This window comes from Mirounga leonina, unplaced genomic scaffold (genome assembly GCF_011800145.1).
Source record: "Mirounga leonina isolate KUSES-001 unplaced genomic scaffold, KU_Mleo_1.0 Mir_97, whole genome shotgun sequence".
Lineage (NCBI taxonomy): Eukaryota > Metazoa > Chordata > Mammalia > Carnivora > Phocidae > Mirounga > Mirounga leonina.
The window spans coordinates 3,815,126-3,830,611 of NW_023270889.1; the positions used below are offsets into that span (position 1 = coordinate 3,815,126).

At 45.4% G+C, this 15,486-nt stretch overlaps 1 protein-coding gene across 2 annotated transcripts in view; it reads left to right on the forward strand.

Moving 5' to 3' along the window:
• LOC118006540 (pikachurin) overlaps window positions 1-15,486 on the forward strand; it is a 175,785-nt gene that overhangs the window by 124,106 nt on the left and 36,193 nt on the right. For both annotated transcript variants that reach the window (XM_034999242.1, XM_034999243.1), the window contains exons 8-13: window positions 499-614; window positions 1,204-1,522; window positions 2,171-2,271; window positions 3,403-3,503; window positions 5,433-5,577; window positions 8,835-9,024. In XM_034999242.1, coding sequence (XP_034855133.1) covers window positions 499-614; window positions 1,204-1,522; window positions 2,171-2,271; window positions 3,403-3,503; window positions 5,433-5,577; window positions 8,835-9,024 — 972 coding nt within the window. The remainder of the gene's footprint in view (window positions 1-498; window positions 615-1,203; window positions 1,523-2,170; window positions 2,272-3,402; window positions 3,504-5,432; window positions 5,578-8,834; window positions 9,025-15,486) is intronic.

Consider the following 15,486-nt stretch of genomic DNA (forward strand, 5'->3'; position numbering starts at 1 on the left):
TTGTTATAAATAGCAAATTTGAAATGTTTTTTACTATTATAAATTCTGATGCTATGAATGTGTTTTGCACATGTCCTGGTACACATGTGGGAGGATTTCTCCAGATTTTGTAAGTTGGGGTGAAATTGCTGGGTCAAAAGGTGTGAACATTATCTACTTATTTCCAAGAATTTTTGCAAAGTGGTTGTATACATCTAACATCAGGGTATAAAGAGTCCCCATGGATCCCATCCTTGGTAATATTCTTTTATTGCCCAACATTTACATTTTTTCTGCCAGTCTTGTCAATATAAAATGGCAGATCTTTCTGGTACTAACTGGCCTTAGTACTTATGAGATGAAACTTTTTTTTAAATTTTTTGGTCTCTTGTGTTGAATCCTTTGTGTGTTCCCAATACATCCTGATCCGTTTGACAGAGCTCTCCGTATATGGCTCAATTAGGATAGAAAAGGGAGGGAAGGTGTATGTTCACAGTGTGTGCTCTTTTCTCCGTGAAGGCCGCGAGGAAGCAGGAAGTGGCCGCTATGGATCCCGTTATACAGTCGACACGGGAGTTGGTGAGGATGATGACGGGTTTGAAGACTACTTAGATTTGGATATTTCCTTTGAGGAGGTAACAAGAATCTCTGCTCGTAAAACCTGGGAGTTTTTGTTTTCATGCTGAACAAGGCAATTTAACCAATGGACCATAAACATTTTATTTAAAACTTACTTAAATTGGCCCATTTGCTCTTAACACTTATTTATTTTCTGTATTAGGCTCCAAGTGCTCATAAATTCATAGTAACTAGGTACCGCCCATGCTAATGTCCTGTAGCCAGCCCCTGCCTGCTGACTTCACAATCTGGCAGAAACATATTTAGATTTCCCACCAAGTGGACGTGTACAAAGTCAGCTATTACAAGGAAATGAACAATTCTTTGACAAAGTAATACATCTTTGTGATATTATAATAATAAAAATCATGTAATATCAGCTTTACCACTGATTTTCTGAATAGCACAGGGAAAGGTACTTAAAATCCTGAGCCTAAAGTTCTTGTCCATAAACTGGGGTCAGTACTATCTGCCCCATCTACATCCTAGGGTTTTGAGAAATAACAAAAGTGACCGTATTGTCAAGTATTAGACATCAACCGTAAATAAGGCTGTCCAAACACTGTGCTGTGTTAATCCTCAACCCTTTCTCTTCTCTGGCTTTAGGCGAAACCACTTCCTGCTCTCAAAGGAGGAAATAGGAAATTTTTGGCGGAATCCAAGATGGCACTCAGGTCAAACCCAAAGACTGCTCCGAGGCTTGGCCCCCCTACCCTAGCATCTCTCCCAACGACTGCGGTGGCTCCCCAGCCCACTCCAGTGGAGAGGAAAGGGAAGAATGGTGTGCTTATAATGCCAAGGCTCTTTGACATGCCTTGTGATGAAACGCTCTGCTCTGCTGATAGCTTTTGTGCCAATGACTACACCTGGGGGGGCTCGCGGTGCCATTGCAACCTGGGCAAAGGTGGTGCAAGCTGCTCAGAAGGTAGGCCCTTGGTGGGGAGAAGAACGTTGTGGGGGGTTGGCCCCAGTGGGAACCAGAGGGCAGTTTTATGCTCCACACATGGTTCCTTCTAGCCTTTTTTCTAAGATAAGCACCTTTTCCATGTATTCATAATTAAATTAGCTATCCAGGAAAAATCTAAGGCCACTTCCATTGCTTCTAGTTGAATAGCGCCCTGTTTCTATATGTGCCATACGTGTAGTACTTTTGGGGCAGTTAATAAATCATCCTAACAGCACCTAGGGGAGGCAGACTTTACTTGGATCACATCTCTACTGAAAAAGTGCAGCTAAAACATGGACATGAAGTTAAGAAAGGTAATAATTGAGCCAACTTACATTACACAGATGTCCAGCTGGAAGGCAGGTGTCAGTGGTCTTGAAACCAGTGATTTCTTTTTAGGGTAGCAAGTTAACAATCTCCAGTTTCTCCCTAGGAATTTCTGAAGCTTGAAGTTCCCAAGAATGAGAATCATAGGTGTAAAAAGTAGAGAAGATAATAAGCTAGGTGTAACAGATTTTTGGGGTTTTCACTTAATGACCTCTAGGCAATGTCATAAATTGATTTTTGCATTTGAAGAAGTAAGGAAATCATATAGTATGCTTTTATGTTGTCTTTTTATCTTTTCAGATATTGCTATACAGTATCCCCAGTTCTTTGGCCACTCCTATGTAACTTTTGAGCCTCTGAAGAACTCCTATCAGGCATTTCAAATTACTCTTGAATTTAGGGTAAGAAGGATTAGTTGTTTGATGAATGCCTATCGGACGGACATCTTAGCTCAGCATTGTGCTATATCAAATGGGGCGGGCTGGGAGTGCAGGAAGTGTGGAGGTAAATAGCAAAGGTAAATATGACACAGAGTCTGTCCTTAAACACGTTCACAGGGTAGCAAGAACGATGGGTGCATTCACACATTCAAGGGTGCCGCTGAGTGCAGGGTGGGTTCTGTATGCTACTGAACCATGGAAGTGGCTGGCTGGCCCATGAGAGCATGCAGGTCCTAGCGCTGTGGCTCTAGTCATCATTGTGACTCTTCACAGACCAGAATCTCAGAGGCATAATGCATTCCCCATTCCAAAACCCCTCTTAAAGGGAGCTCACATGTCTGTCATCCTTGCTATGATGATAACCGAACAAATAGAAAAATGGCTACCTACACAGCCCTGGCACATAGTGAGAGCCCAGTGGATGCTCTTGGATCTGAATCAACTGCAAATCAGATTTCAATCAGGGACCTCAGTTTAGAGTTATTCTTTTGGGCATCTCAGACAACACAGCAAGGTTTGGAAATCTGGAAACAAGTCCCCTTTGAGGTCATGGTCACAGTGCTGAGTGTCCAAAAGATGATCCATCCGTCTAGGGCAGCCAACATGGGTGAAAACCAACCTAGTCTACCAGCAGGGCGGATTTTATCATCCTGTTCCCCTAACAGAAGGAAAGAAGCAAATGTGCATGCTTCTCCAGAGGGAGGGAGGTAAAAAGAGTAAAAAAAATAAAATAAAATAGAATGCTCTTTGGTGAAAATAGAATTCGATGGACATACCAACAGCCTCCCTGTGATGGTGGTCTCTGTGCACATGGTTTTCCTGAAGCTCTGCCGGTGGACCCACCAAGCCGAGGGATGAGCAGGTCAAAAGCGGAGCCAGCTTTCTCCAAACTCACTGCCATTCCTCACCCACTGTTGATACCACTGCCCTTTGTTTCCTGGAAAGGAATGGAGAATTGGTACCTGGGAGTTCACTGGAGTCTGTATGTTTGCCCCTTTGTAAACAGGACCACAGAGAGAGTGCTCAGGTTTCATATTCATGAGTGTTTCCAGGTGGTGCTCATTGTTCGTGTGGCTTTTGTTCGAACAATAGGCAGAGGCGGAGGATGGCTTATTGCTGTACTGCGGGGAGAATGAACACGGGAGGGGCGATTTCATGTCTCTGGCCATCATCCGACGCTCCCTCCAGTTCAGGTAACTCCCACTGAAACCCCACGGATTTGTTAATACCATCCTACATTATGTTTACATTTTTATAGTGTGAATAAAATATGAATGGGATGGATTCCTGCAGATAAAGGAATGGTGTATATAAGGCGAGCATGGAGCTGCTTACTAAATAGTGACGTATCAGGATTGCAGGTCACCCTTGAAGCTTGAGTTCGGGAACCCTGTAACCGTTCATGCAACAGGAAACGTTTCTGGAGCACCTGCAGTATACCGGGCATTGTTGTAGGTCCAGCGAATGCAACATGGAGCCCAAGCGATCCAGTCCCTTCACTCCTGGAGCTCGAGTAGGAGGATGGGATCTTCTTGTCTCCTGTGGCAAATAAGACTGATGGCCATGGAGAGCAGAGAGGAGCCTACAACCTCCTGAGGGTTCCCAGAGGCCCAAAGCCCATCCTCGGCTCCCCCCACCTGGGGCCGTGGCATACTGTTTGGTGCTCCTCCCCAGCCCTGGTCATTTCTCTCCCAATATACTTTGGAAGCCCCCTTTAGTCTGTGTGTGGGTTTCTGGGGGCAGAGTTTTGTGGAGGTGTGCGTGTTTTAGCCACCCTCATGGGGGTGTACACAGCACCTATTTGAGAATGACCAGTGAGGCTCAGCCTTGTCCTTGTCCCTAGTGCACTGGTTAAGGTCCTGATGACACCATCTCTCTGCTGCCTGACCTTCAGCAAGTGAATTAACCTCTCTGCGCTGGCATTTCCTCCTAGGACTCTTGTGAGGATGAAATGAATGAATACACAAAAGGGCTTAGAGGGGTGCCTGGCTCATAGCAAGCACTCCATAAGCACTAACCATTATTGTCTTTTGATTATTTCAGCCCCAGAATTACTTTAGGTCAAGCTGGAGAAGACTGTTGAACATCCCACTTGGGGAAGACAGCAGTTCCCCATCCTTTGCTAAATGCTTTGATTCATGGGAGTTTGGTGCTGGGCCAGGGTCTGGGGCAGCAGTTCTCACACTTGGAGGATGTGTACCACTGGCAGGGATTTGCCGGTAGCCACTCTCCAGCTTTGCACCTCCTGATTCTGCCACCCCCCTCTAGATAAGCCTACTCTGCCATGCCTCTCAACCCCATTCCTCTCCACCAAGGATCGTGGACCACAGGGAATCCATGAGAAGTAGCTGCATTTAGTGCAGGTCCTGAGAAGTACGATGCTCGTGGTGCTGGCCGTCTCGTGACCCACAGGGAAGTGACATGGCGGCCATCTGGAAGTTGACAGGATAGGGTCAGAATTCTAGATGCAAGGCACAGTGACTACCGGGTACCCTGCACCATCGGGAAGTTGGAGGAAGAAAACAAAAACAAGAATAAAGCAATCATCTGAGACTGCTCCCCCTCTGCCCACACCTCCCCACAAAGCTGGGGCCCCCTGAGGAAACTGCACCTGCATTTGGGCACAGCTGAACACAGATGGCAGTGCTGGCCAGCTTGCCAAGATGAGTGTGGAGACTTGTGTTTTTAACATTTTATTAATATCGCTGAGCCCATCATCTGGGAGTTGGGAGAAGTCCCCAGAGAAATGCCTGGAAGCAGAAAGACTCAAGTTCTAATTTGCTGTACCTTGGATCCGCCTGAAGCATCTGGCAGGCACTGAGAGGGAGTGCGGGAGGATCTTAGGTGCCCATCCTTTTTGAAGCTGCAGAGAAATCAGGTTGAAGGAGGCCCTACATCTGAAGCATCTACGGGCAGATTAAAGATAACTGGACTGAGACTGGCCCAGAGAGCAGGCGTCTAGCTCTTCCGTGGAGAGATCGAAACGGTTCTTGATATTCATAAACATAACCCAACAGGTTGATTCTCAAAGAAGCCATCGCCCCAGAAGTGCTGTCTGTGGGGTCTGAACACATAAGGAGCTGGTTAATCAGAGAGCCTTTTTCTCCTTTTCCTCCCCACAGGTTTAACTGTGGAACTGGGGTTGCCATCATTATAAGTGAAAGCAAAATCAAACTAGGGGCCTGGCACACGGTTACGCTCTACAGAGATGGGCTCAAAGGGCTGCTGCAGCTGAACAACGGCACCCCGGTGTCAGGCCAGTCCCAGGTGAGTGCGAGCCTCACGCCCTGCCCACCCACCTAGCACTCACCATTAACATCCCCGGCCCCCCCTCCCCCCTCGGAGAACTGAGGCCGACGTGGCAGGATGCATGCTCAGGGCACCCATCCATCCCACATCTCCTGAGGAGAAGAGTTGAACTTGCAGGCATCATCACTGTGGGGGCTCAGAAACATGCGGTTGGCCTTGTGCTCAGGGCCATGTCCTCTTGCCACAAGGACATCAAAGCCAGGGGGGCAGAAGAAGGCCCTGATGGGAAGAATAGAAGCCATTATTAGTGCCAAACACAAAGCTTGCTTTTAAGGCAAGGGTGTTGCCATGTGGCTTTAGAAAACAGTCCTGAAAAGTTCACTTGATTGAATCTGCAGGAATGATCCTTTCCTCTACCATTTTGGGGGGCCATGATTACAGGAAGTGGTCAAACAATTTAACTGTTGGGCTACTCAGTAAATCACCTAGGTATTCACATGTTGGTCATGCTCTGGGCAATTTTAGAACCCTGTTGAGAATAAACAGTTTGGATTAGCAACCTGCCAAGGAACCGAGTCTGTAATTATAATCAGGTGGGTGTCTGTATTCTCTGAGGAAAAATGTAGCAAGAAGACCTTTGTGTATATGTGTGTGGTTTCCTCCCTGCCTGGACTTTTCACTATTTTTTGCTGGCAAGACATGTTATATAAAGGGCCATGCCTTGCTGATTCCCATTAATTTGGATCCCAGTGGTTCCAAAGGAACAAGAATCCAAATATACTGAATATGAGTCCAGTGAGGTTGCTTATGCATATACGCATGTATTTCTAAGGGGAAAAAGACAGGATAAATGAACTATAGAATCACATCCATGCCAGGACAATAGCCCTAATATGATTACAATTAAGTATGATAGGAATAAAGAAGCTTTGAACTTGGATCCCGAATACTAGCAATGAATATAAGATGGAGAAGCTGTAATAGAAATAATACATGTGAAAATGTCTTATGGTTTAAAGCAAGGAAATTCGATAAAGGTTAATAAACAGAGCCATGTGGTAACAACAAGCTAAAGAAATTATAAGTTGCAGTAATAGAGACATAGCATCTAGAAAAATGGAGGTGATAATCCTATTATATTCTAGTAGCTATGTATATCGCCTCCAGTGCTCTAATGGTAACTCAGATCCTCTAAGAGGTTTGCATTCAGATCTGTGATTGCACTCCAGGAGGACCACAAACAGGAGCATGTTTAAAGGGCAGTCATTGAAACAGGAAACTGACCTGAAATCCCTAGAATGATTGATTGAAGGAGCATTGTTTAGTTTGGAGAAAAGAAGGTGAAGGTGTGGATGGTGCCTTTTCATCATAGAATCAGAGAGGGAGAGTTTGGGGGAAGAAGGACTTACTCTGTGGACCCCCAAAGTGAAATTGAATGGGGAGAGCCTAAGGAAGTGATTTTAACTCCACTTAATCATACAAAGGTGTACTGAAAGGCAACCGACTATCTCAGAAGATGGTTCCCTGTCCTTGGGGGTGTTCAAAAAATATGTTACCAAAACCTTTTGGTGGGGATACACAAGGGCTCCAGAAGTCAATGGGAGCTTGGACTATATGAGTTTCTGTATATTTTCCAATCCTATGGGTCTATAATTTTAATGAATATAAGAATTAATTACAAGAAGCATATAATTTCATGGCTACCCAGGGCAACCTTTGCCTCCCTACTACCAGGACTTGCTAGCAAGCTGAAAAAGCAGGACAGCAGCTGTGGAATGTTTAGTAAACTGTCTTGGGAGATAGTGACTCTGTCTTAAATCAAGGTTTACAAAGTTCTTCCAGGTCTGGCTTCAGCCTGATTCTGTAGGAGAACTCTGTAGTTTAAGTTACATCTCAGAGTGATCCCAACCCAAAGCAAGGGACTTGGACTTTCACACTTTGGCACCCACAAAAACTGTTAAGTGCTGTGCTGGGGGAAGGCAAACTCCAGGGCATTTCCAATTCTCTGCATAGCAGGCAAAGCAGGCTCCAGAACCCAAAGCAACCCTCGTCAGAGGAAGGTAAAGTCCAACCTTTACCAGACTATTGCCTGGGATGTTGTAAGGGAGGCTCAGAGGAACCACCCACCCTACAATACATGTAATGTTCCAGAAAAGGAAAAAAAAGGTTGGGTTGTCAGGCCCCTGCTGTGGTCCTGGATCAGGGAACAGAGTGAAGATAGGATCCAGGAGTGAATTCTGAAGATCTTAATGAAATAAGCCATAGGGCACTCAATTCATCTAACGAAAGCAGTATGCCCAGTGGTTGGTGAACAATCCTTAAAATTCACTGTAAGCACTTTAAAGCTGCCTAGCTCATATTCAGTATACTATTTATAAATGATTTTTATCTATTCATTAGAAAAGATAAAGTAATGGTTTAGATGTTCTATTTGTTGGCAACAAAAGTCTAAAAGATAAAGATTACATTTCAGTGGCTAACATTCTGGACTTTTTATAAATTCTGGCAACGTGCTTTTCCCCAGCCCCTTTTAATCCAGATGAATAAGATATTTCTGTAATAAAAAACAACAACAACAACAACAAATGACGAAGGGCACCTTAATTTTGTCCTACCTAATGTTCAGGTCTGTATTTTGTAACCTCAAAACCTGCAATCCAGATCGTGGTTTTCTCTAAGATTGGAAATGTTCCTACCTAACTGTAGATACACACACACACACACACAAGTTGTATCCATGAGCAAATTTCAAAATATTTTGCAACACAGTCTGTGTGGCAATCCTGCCGCCTCCCTACACAACATTTCTTGCAGGACATAGTGTAAGGGTGACTAGGGGAGGAAAAGGTGAGTGTTAACCCACATATACACCCAATTAGCATGATCGCCCTTTGAGACATGCAAAAACCCTATGATTTATCCAAGGTACACAGTAGGTTGGTGTCAGGACTGGAAAGAGAAAGTTTTTTTTGGATGCCCAGCATGGTGCCCTGCCTGTTGGGTTGCTCTTGGTTCTGACCTACCTTCCCTTCCCTTCCCTTCTAGGCATTCCAAAACCATCCCTTCTCAAAACACAGCCCTCTGAGGAGCTCACTGGGTTTCCTACAGTAACCATGGGTTTAATTTTCCAGTGGGTCAATGTTGTAAACATAAACACAGATGGAAGAGAGCAGTGGGGCTGTGAACTACATCTTAACCATGCCCCTCATTAAAATCTGTTGTGTTTTGGCTTTCAATTTTGGTTTGTGAGTTACAGCTGTTCATTTTTCTTAAAGGGCCAGTACAGTAAAATTACCTTCCGGACGCCCCTATATCTTGGTGGGGCTCCCAGTGCATACTGGTTGGTCAGAGCAACAGGAACAAACAGAGGCTTTCAAGGCTGTGTGCAGTCGCTCACCATTAATGGGAAGAGTATCGACATGAGGCCCTGGCCCCTAGGGAAGGCACTCAGCGGGGCCGACGTGGGTAAGTGGCTGCGCAGTGGGCCAGGGTGCTCTTGTGGGATCGCCTCTCTGGTGTGGGCCAGGGAAGTGAGCAGCTTCAAGAACTGCAACCCTAGGCAACTGAATAATGCACAACTTCAGGAGGGAGGTGGGACCAAGGGGTGAGGTTGGTGCTTTGCAGACATGATGACCTGAGCCTGACCAGCAAAGACATGGTAAACAGTACAGCACACCAAACCCTTGGTTGTGTCTCACTGCTCTTGGCCTTCTTCATGAAGCATGGCATGGTCTCATCCAACAAAGCAACAAGCAACTGAGCCCTTTCACCCTTCCTCACTCAGTCCAGTGGAAAAGCCAACACGATAATGCAAGAAGAACCTTCATAGGCTCTCTGCTTCCAAGAGAAATGGCCAAATTCTAATTCTTGACCACTGTGTCTGACACTTTCTCATATGCCCTCTCCTTAACTCCTCACACGAGCTCTACGAGGTAGCGACGATTATTATTATGCCTATTTTATACATGAAGAAACTGGGGCTAAAAGTCAAATAAAACTTCTCCAAAAGAGCAGGCAGAGCTAGGACTGACTTTTTTTCTATTTTCTTTTTTTTTTTTTATGAAGACTTTATTTTTTTCAGCAGTTGAAGGTTCACAAAAAAATTTGAGAGGAAGGTACAGAGATTTCCCATATACCCCCTGCCCCCACATGCATGGCCTCTGGCAGGACCAACATGCCCCTGGAGTGGTACCTTTGTTTCACCTGATGAACACGTGCTGACACATCAGTGTCACCCAAAGTCCGTAGTTCATGTTATGGTTCACTCGTGGTGTCATTCATTCTGTGCGTCTGGACAAATGTATAACATATATCCATCATTATGATGTCTGTATACAGAGTATTTTTGCTGTTCTAAAAGTCCTCTGTGCTCTGCTCATTTATCCTGCCCCTCTCTCCCCACCCTCAACCTCTGGCAACCACTGATTTTTTTAATATTCTCTATGATTTTGCCTTTTCCAGAATGTCACATAGTTGGAGTCATATAGTAAGTAGCTTTCTCAGATTGGCTTCTTTCAGTTAGTAGGATGCATCCAAGTTTCATTCATGCCTTTTCATGGCTTGATGGCTCATTTCTTCTTAGTACTGGATGATATTCCATCGTCTGTATGTACTACAAGCATGTCTGTCATGCCCACTGAAGGGCATCTTGGTTGCCTCCCATGTTTTGGCAATTATGAATAAAACTGCTATAAACATCAGTGTGCAGGTTTTTTGGGTGGACATAAGTTTTCAACTTTTTTGGGTAAATACCAAAAAGGAGTGTGATTGTTGGATCACATAGTAAGAGTATGTTTAGTTTTGTGAGAAACTGCCAAACTGTCTTCCAGAGGAGCTGTACCATTTTGCATTCCCACCTGGAATGTTTGAGAGTTCCTGTTGCTCCACATTTTTGTTAGCATTTGGTGTTGTCAGAGTTCCGGATTCTAACAGATGTGTGGTGGTATCTCATTGTTGTGATTTGTATTTTCTTGATGACATATCATGTGGGGCATCTTTTCATATATTTATTTACCGTCTATATATCTTCTTTGGTGAGGTGTCCATTAAGGTCTTTAGCCCATTTTTTTAAATCAGGTTGTTTGTTTTCTTATGGTTGAACTGTAAGAGGTTTGTTGGTTTTTTTTTAAATATATTTTGGACAACAGTCCTTTATCAGATGTGTAGTTTGCAAATATTTTCTCCAAGTCTGTGGCTTATCCTCTCATTCTCTTGACATTGCCTTTCATAGATTAGAAATGTTTAATTTTAATGAGATCAAACTTATCAGTTATTTCTTTCAAGGGCTGTGCCTTTGGTGTTGTCTCTAAAAAGTCATTGCCTTACCCAACGTCATCTAGGTTTTTATCCACATTACCTTCTAGAAGTTTCATAGTTTTGTGTTTTACATTTAGGTCTGTGATCTATTTGAGTTAAGTTTTGTGAAAGGTGTAAGGTCTGTGTCTAGATGATTAATATTATGATTTGCATGTGGGTGTCCAGTTGTTCTAGCACCATTTTTTTAAAAAAAGATTTTATTTATTTATTTGAGAGAGAGAGAGCATGAGCAGGGTAAGGGGGAGAGGGAGAAGCAGACTCCCCACTGAGCAGGGAGCCCAATGCGGGGCTGGATCCCAGGACCCCAAGGCAGAATGCTGAAGGCAGATGCTTAACCAGTTGAGCCACTCAGGCATCCCTCCAGCAACAATTTTTTGAGAAGACTAGGGTTGTTTTTAAAGCAATAAAGATGTTTATTCCATCACTGAGAGCAGATAGATAATTCTAAAGTTGGTTAACTCAGTTGACCATTTTAGTCTGCTAGGGCTGCCATAACAAAATCCCACAGACCGGTGGTTTTAATAACATTATTTTCTCACAGTTCTAGAAGCTGGAACTCCAAGACGAAGGCAGTGGCAGGTTTGGTTTCTCCCAAGGCCTCCCTCCTCGGTTTGCAGATGGCAATCCTTCCACTGTGTCCTCACATGGCCTTTGTTGGTTCCTATATCCCCGGTGTCTCTCCCTCTTCTTATAAGGACACTGGTCAGATTGGATTAGGTCCCACCCTTAAGACTTCATTTCCCCTTAATTACCTTCTCAAAGGCCCTGTCTCCAAATACAGTCACATTGGGAGTTAGGGCTTCAACCTATGAATTTTTTTAGTAACTTCCTCCTAAGATGACTTTGTCCAGATGAGTTGGGACGCATATAAAGTACTAAGAACATAACAAATGTGTTGTAAATATATCTTGCTATTGATATTATTATTAATCCTGACTCCACCCATTAAGCAGGGTTTAAGTTGTTTTTTCTCTCTTCATTGAACTAACAGGGCAATAGCCCTGAACGACAGATCTGTGTGGTCTCCTCTGACAGGTAGTTAAGACTTTGCGAAGTTGAGCAAGGACCAATTTCTGGCAGCATTTTAAATTCTAACGTAGTGTGAAACCAACCTATCCATTGAGCCAATGGCACCAGACGGGCCCATCTTGCTGGCTCTGGGCTCCCCGGAAGCTCCTATTGGATTCTTTGATGACTCTGAGCCTTATGATGAACCTTAATGGCAGGCATCAGTCACATTGCCTTTTTTCATTTTTTTCCCATTTATCACCCTGGCGTGCTGGAAAAGGGCTGCTTATCCTTCCTCAGGCTCCATCCTTGCTTTACTTTGAGTTAGTCCTCCAGAAATTTACGTTCTTTTAAATTAAATGCAGTGCCACCATGGGGAAGACTGGGCTCATACCAACAGCAGTGAATTTCTGGTGGGGATACAGGCTTCCAGAAGAAGGAAATGACAGTAGCAGAGTCATGGTTCCTCCAGCTTCCCATGTTATTCGAGACTCAAGAGGTCGGAGGTGTCCATGGGTCTCACCGTGGGCTTATCAGTCTTTTAGTCATTCTTTCCCTCAAGATACTTATTTAAGCATCTGCTTAATGCCAGTCATGAAGCTGGGTGCTGGGGATAAAGTAATGAACAAGAACGACAGGATCCTAGCTCAGCCCTCACGTAGCTGCCACAAGGAGAGACCAGATTGATCAAACAACCACACAAGTAAATGTAAAATTACAGTTTGGTGTAATTGTTAAAAGGAGGCGTGACAGTACAATAATAGTGTGTAATAAGGGAATTGTATGAGCTGGAGGTCCGGGAAAGCTTTCTGAGGATTTAATGCAAAGTTGCTATCTGAAGCATTTTTCTTTTAAAGCAGACAAGAGAGGCAGAGGAAATGACTTGTCCCAGTGGGAGTATGAAGGGGTGGTGGGTACCATGATGTAGTCCGTGTGTTGAAGAGATCCCTGTGGCTGTGGACAGCTTATTGGACGTGGTATTCAGGAGATAACATGTAAACTGGCTGGGAGACTGTGGCAAGTCGGGATCAGAGATAATGGCGATTTGCTCCAGGCTGGTGGTGGTGGCAGAGGGTGGACTGAGTTGACAGATCTTCAGTAGGGGAGATAGATAGGCCTCAGTTATGGATTGGGGGATGAGGGGCAGGACGTTGCTCCTGCCCACATGTCCTTAATGTCTTCCACCCCATGATGTTCCACCTTCGCTTCTCTCCTCAGGGGCCTAAGTTCTCTCCTGCCCTCACTTCATTGTCTTGCATAAACAAAAACTGGCATCTAGTAGGTTCAGTGTCAACAAAAGTGATTTTATATATTGATGATGAGGTCCTGCCAGCACTCTAGGCCCATGACCTGGCAACCAACTTCCCTCCTCCTACTCTCAGAGTGGGAAGTTTCCCTCCTTTCTAAAACTAACCTATTTATCTCCACTCTGCACCCATCCTTCCCTACATCCCTGGACCTTGCTACCAGGATCATCATTTCAATCACCCAAGGGTTCTTAACCTTTTGTGTGCCATGAACTTCTCTGGCAGTCTAGTGAAGCTGATGGACTCTTCTCAAAATGATGTTTTTATTATTCTTTTAAGATTTTTTTTTTTTTTGAAAGAGAGAGAAAGAGAGAGCAGTTTGGTGGGAAGGGGCAGAGGGAGAGAGAGAATCCTAAGCAGGCTCCATGCCCCAGTTCAGAGCCTCATGCAGGGCTCCATCTCACGACCCTGAGAGCATGACTTGAGCCAAAATCAAGAATCAACGCTTAACTGGCTGAGCCACCCAGGCATCCCAAGATTTTATTTTTAAGTAATCTCTCCACCCAACATGCGGCTCGAACTTACAACCCTGAGATCAAGTCGCATGCTCCACCGAATGAGCCAGCCAGGAGCCCCTCAAAATGTTGTTTTTAAATGCAGAGAATAATATCCATGATAGGAAACACTTACATTGAAATAAAGCTATACAATGTTTTTTTAAGCTTTGTTATTATAATAGGATCGTGCTTCTTTATAAAGCATTAGAAAACAGGATCATTTAATAGTGGGTGCAATGGCTACCATGATTTCAAAGTAGTAATTAGCATGAATGATATTTTGAGATATCTGCAACAAGTGGAATGTGATGTGACAATAACTCGGGTCTGTTGGTCACAGGCCATGAGAACGGCTAATCCTTAGAGGTTTCTTGCCTACATTAGTAACTGAAGGAAACAGTGCAGTTGGAAATGAGGGAAAATAAAGATTAATGTGTTTCTGTGTAAGTTCACGGACCCCCTGCCCTGGCTTATTCACACTTGCTCAGGTCCTCCCTGATGAAACGCGTGCCATGCCAGTAGTCCTGCTGCCCTCCCTACTTAGGAACCCCAGACCCCTCTCTCCTCTCTTTCTAGACCCGACTCTCGCAATCCTTCCAGGCCCCCGTGTGAGCCTACAATGGGGCTTCTGCCTCCCACGGCCCAGCAAAATCGCTCTCCTAAAACCGGGTGTGGCCCTCTCTTTCCAAAACCCGCAGCTCTTCTCCCTAGACTTCTCAGCAGTGTTAACTCTGCCTTCTCTCTGTGCTCCTGATGCCCCCGAGCTCCCGGAACCTGCCCTGAGTCCTCCGAGCCCACTGGCCTGTTTTTCTCCCTTTGTCTTCTCTGCTGGCTCCTCACCCTCCTCTGGTTCCCTGGGAGTTCCGCGGGGCCCCCTCCCTGTCCTCTCTCAAGAAGCCCCTCCGCTCTTGGTGTCAGGGTCACCCCCACGTCGCTGCTGTCCCTCCAGTGTGCCCCCACCCGTGTGCAGGGGCTGTGCCCACGGGGCTCAGCAAGGGATGTTGGCACAGTCACCGTAGGCTTCAGCTGAGCGAGGCCAGTTCCTCTGCCCCCCAGCAACCGGTTCCTGCTCCCAGCCCTGCTCATCGCCCTACTCCCACCACTTTTCTTTCTTTTTTTTTTTTTTTTTAAGATTTTATTTATTTGACAGAGAGAGAGATAGCAAGAGCAGGAACACAAGCAAGGGGAGTGGGAGAGCGAGAAGCAGGCTTCCTGTGGAGCAGGGAGCCCGATGCGGGGCTCAATCCCAGGACCCTGGGATCATGACCTGAGCCGAAGATAGACGCTTAACGACTGAGCCACCCAGGCGCCCCGTCCCACCACTTTTCGTTCAGACGGCCCAGCTGGGACCCCAGACATTATGCTGGAGTCTGCCTCCACCTCCAACCTCTAGAAGGAACTGGCTATTTCTTTCTTCCCTATGTCTTTGCTATCTCTCCATGTGCTCTGCGACCACCCTGTCCAGCCCCAGGTTCCCTCCCCGTAGGATTTTGTTCCTCTTTCCACACTAGTGCTCCCAATCTGACTTGCACACCACGGCCAGCAGAATCCTGCCGAAACTCGCTTTCATCAAGGAACTGCCCCACCCTACTCCCACCTCTTGAAATATAGTCACAATGCAAATATATAAAGTAATATTTTCCCATGTGCATCTAAAATAACCCAAGAACCCCGCGTCTTCCTGTGGGAGCAGCCCTTCTCTGAGAAAGGGTCGCAGTCCGCCAAGCCCAGCGGGGGCACGGGGCCTGTGAGTTTGGCTCTCGAGGATGCACGTCACCCTCCCTGCGGAGCGAGGTTGC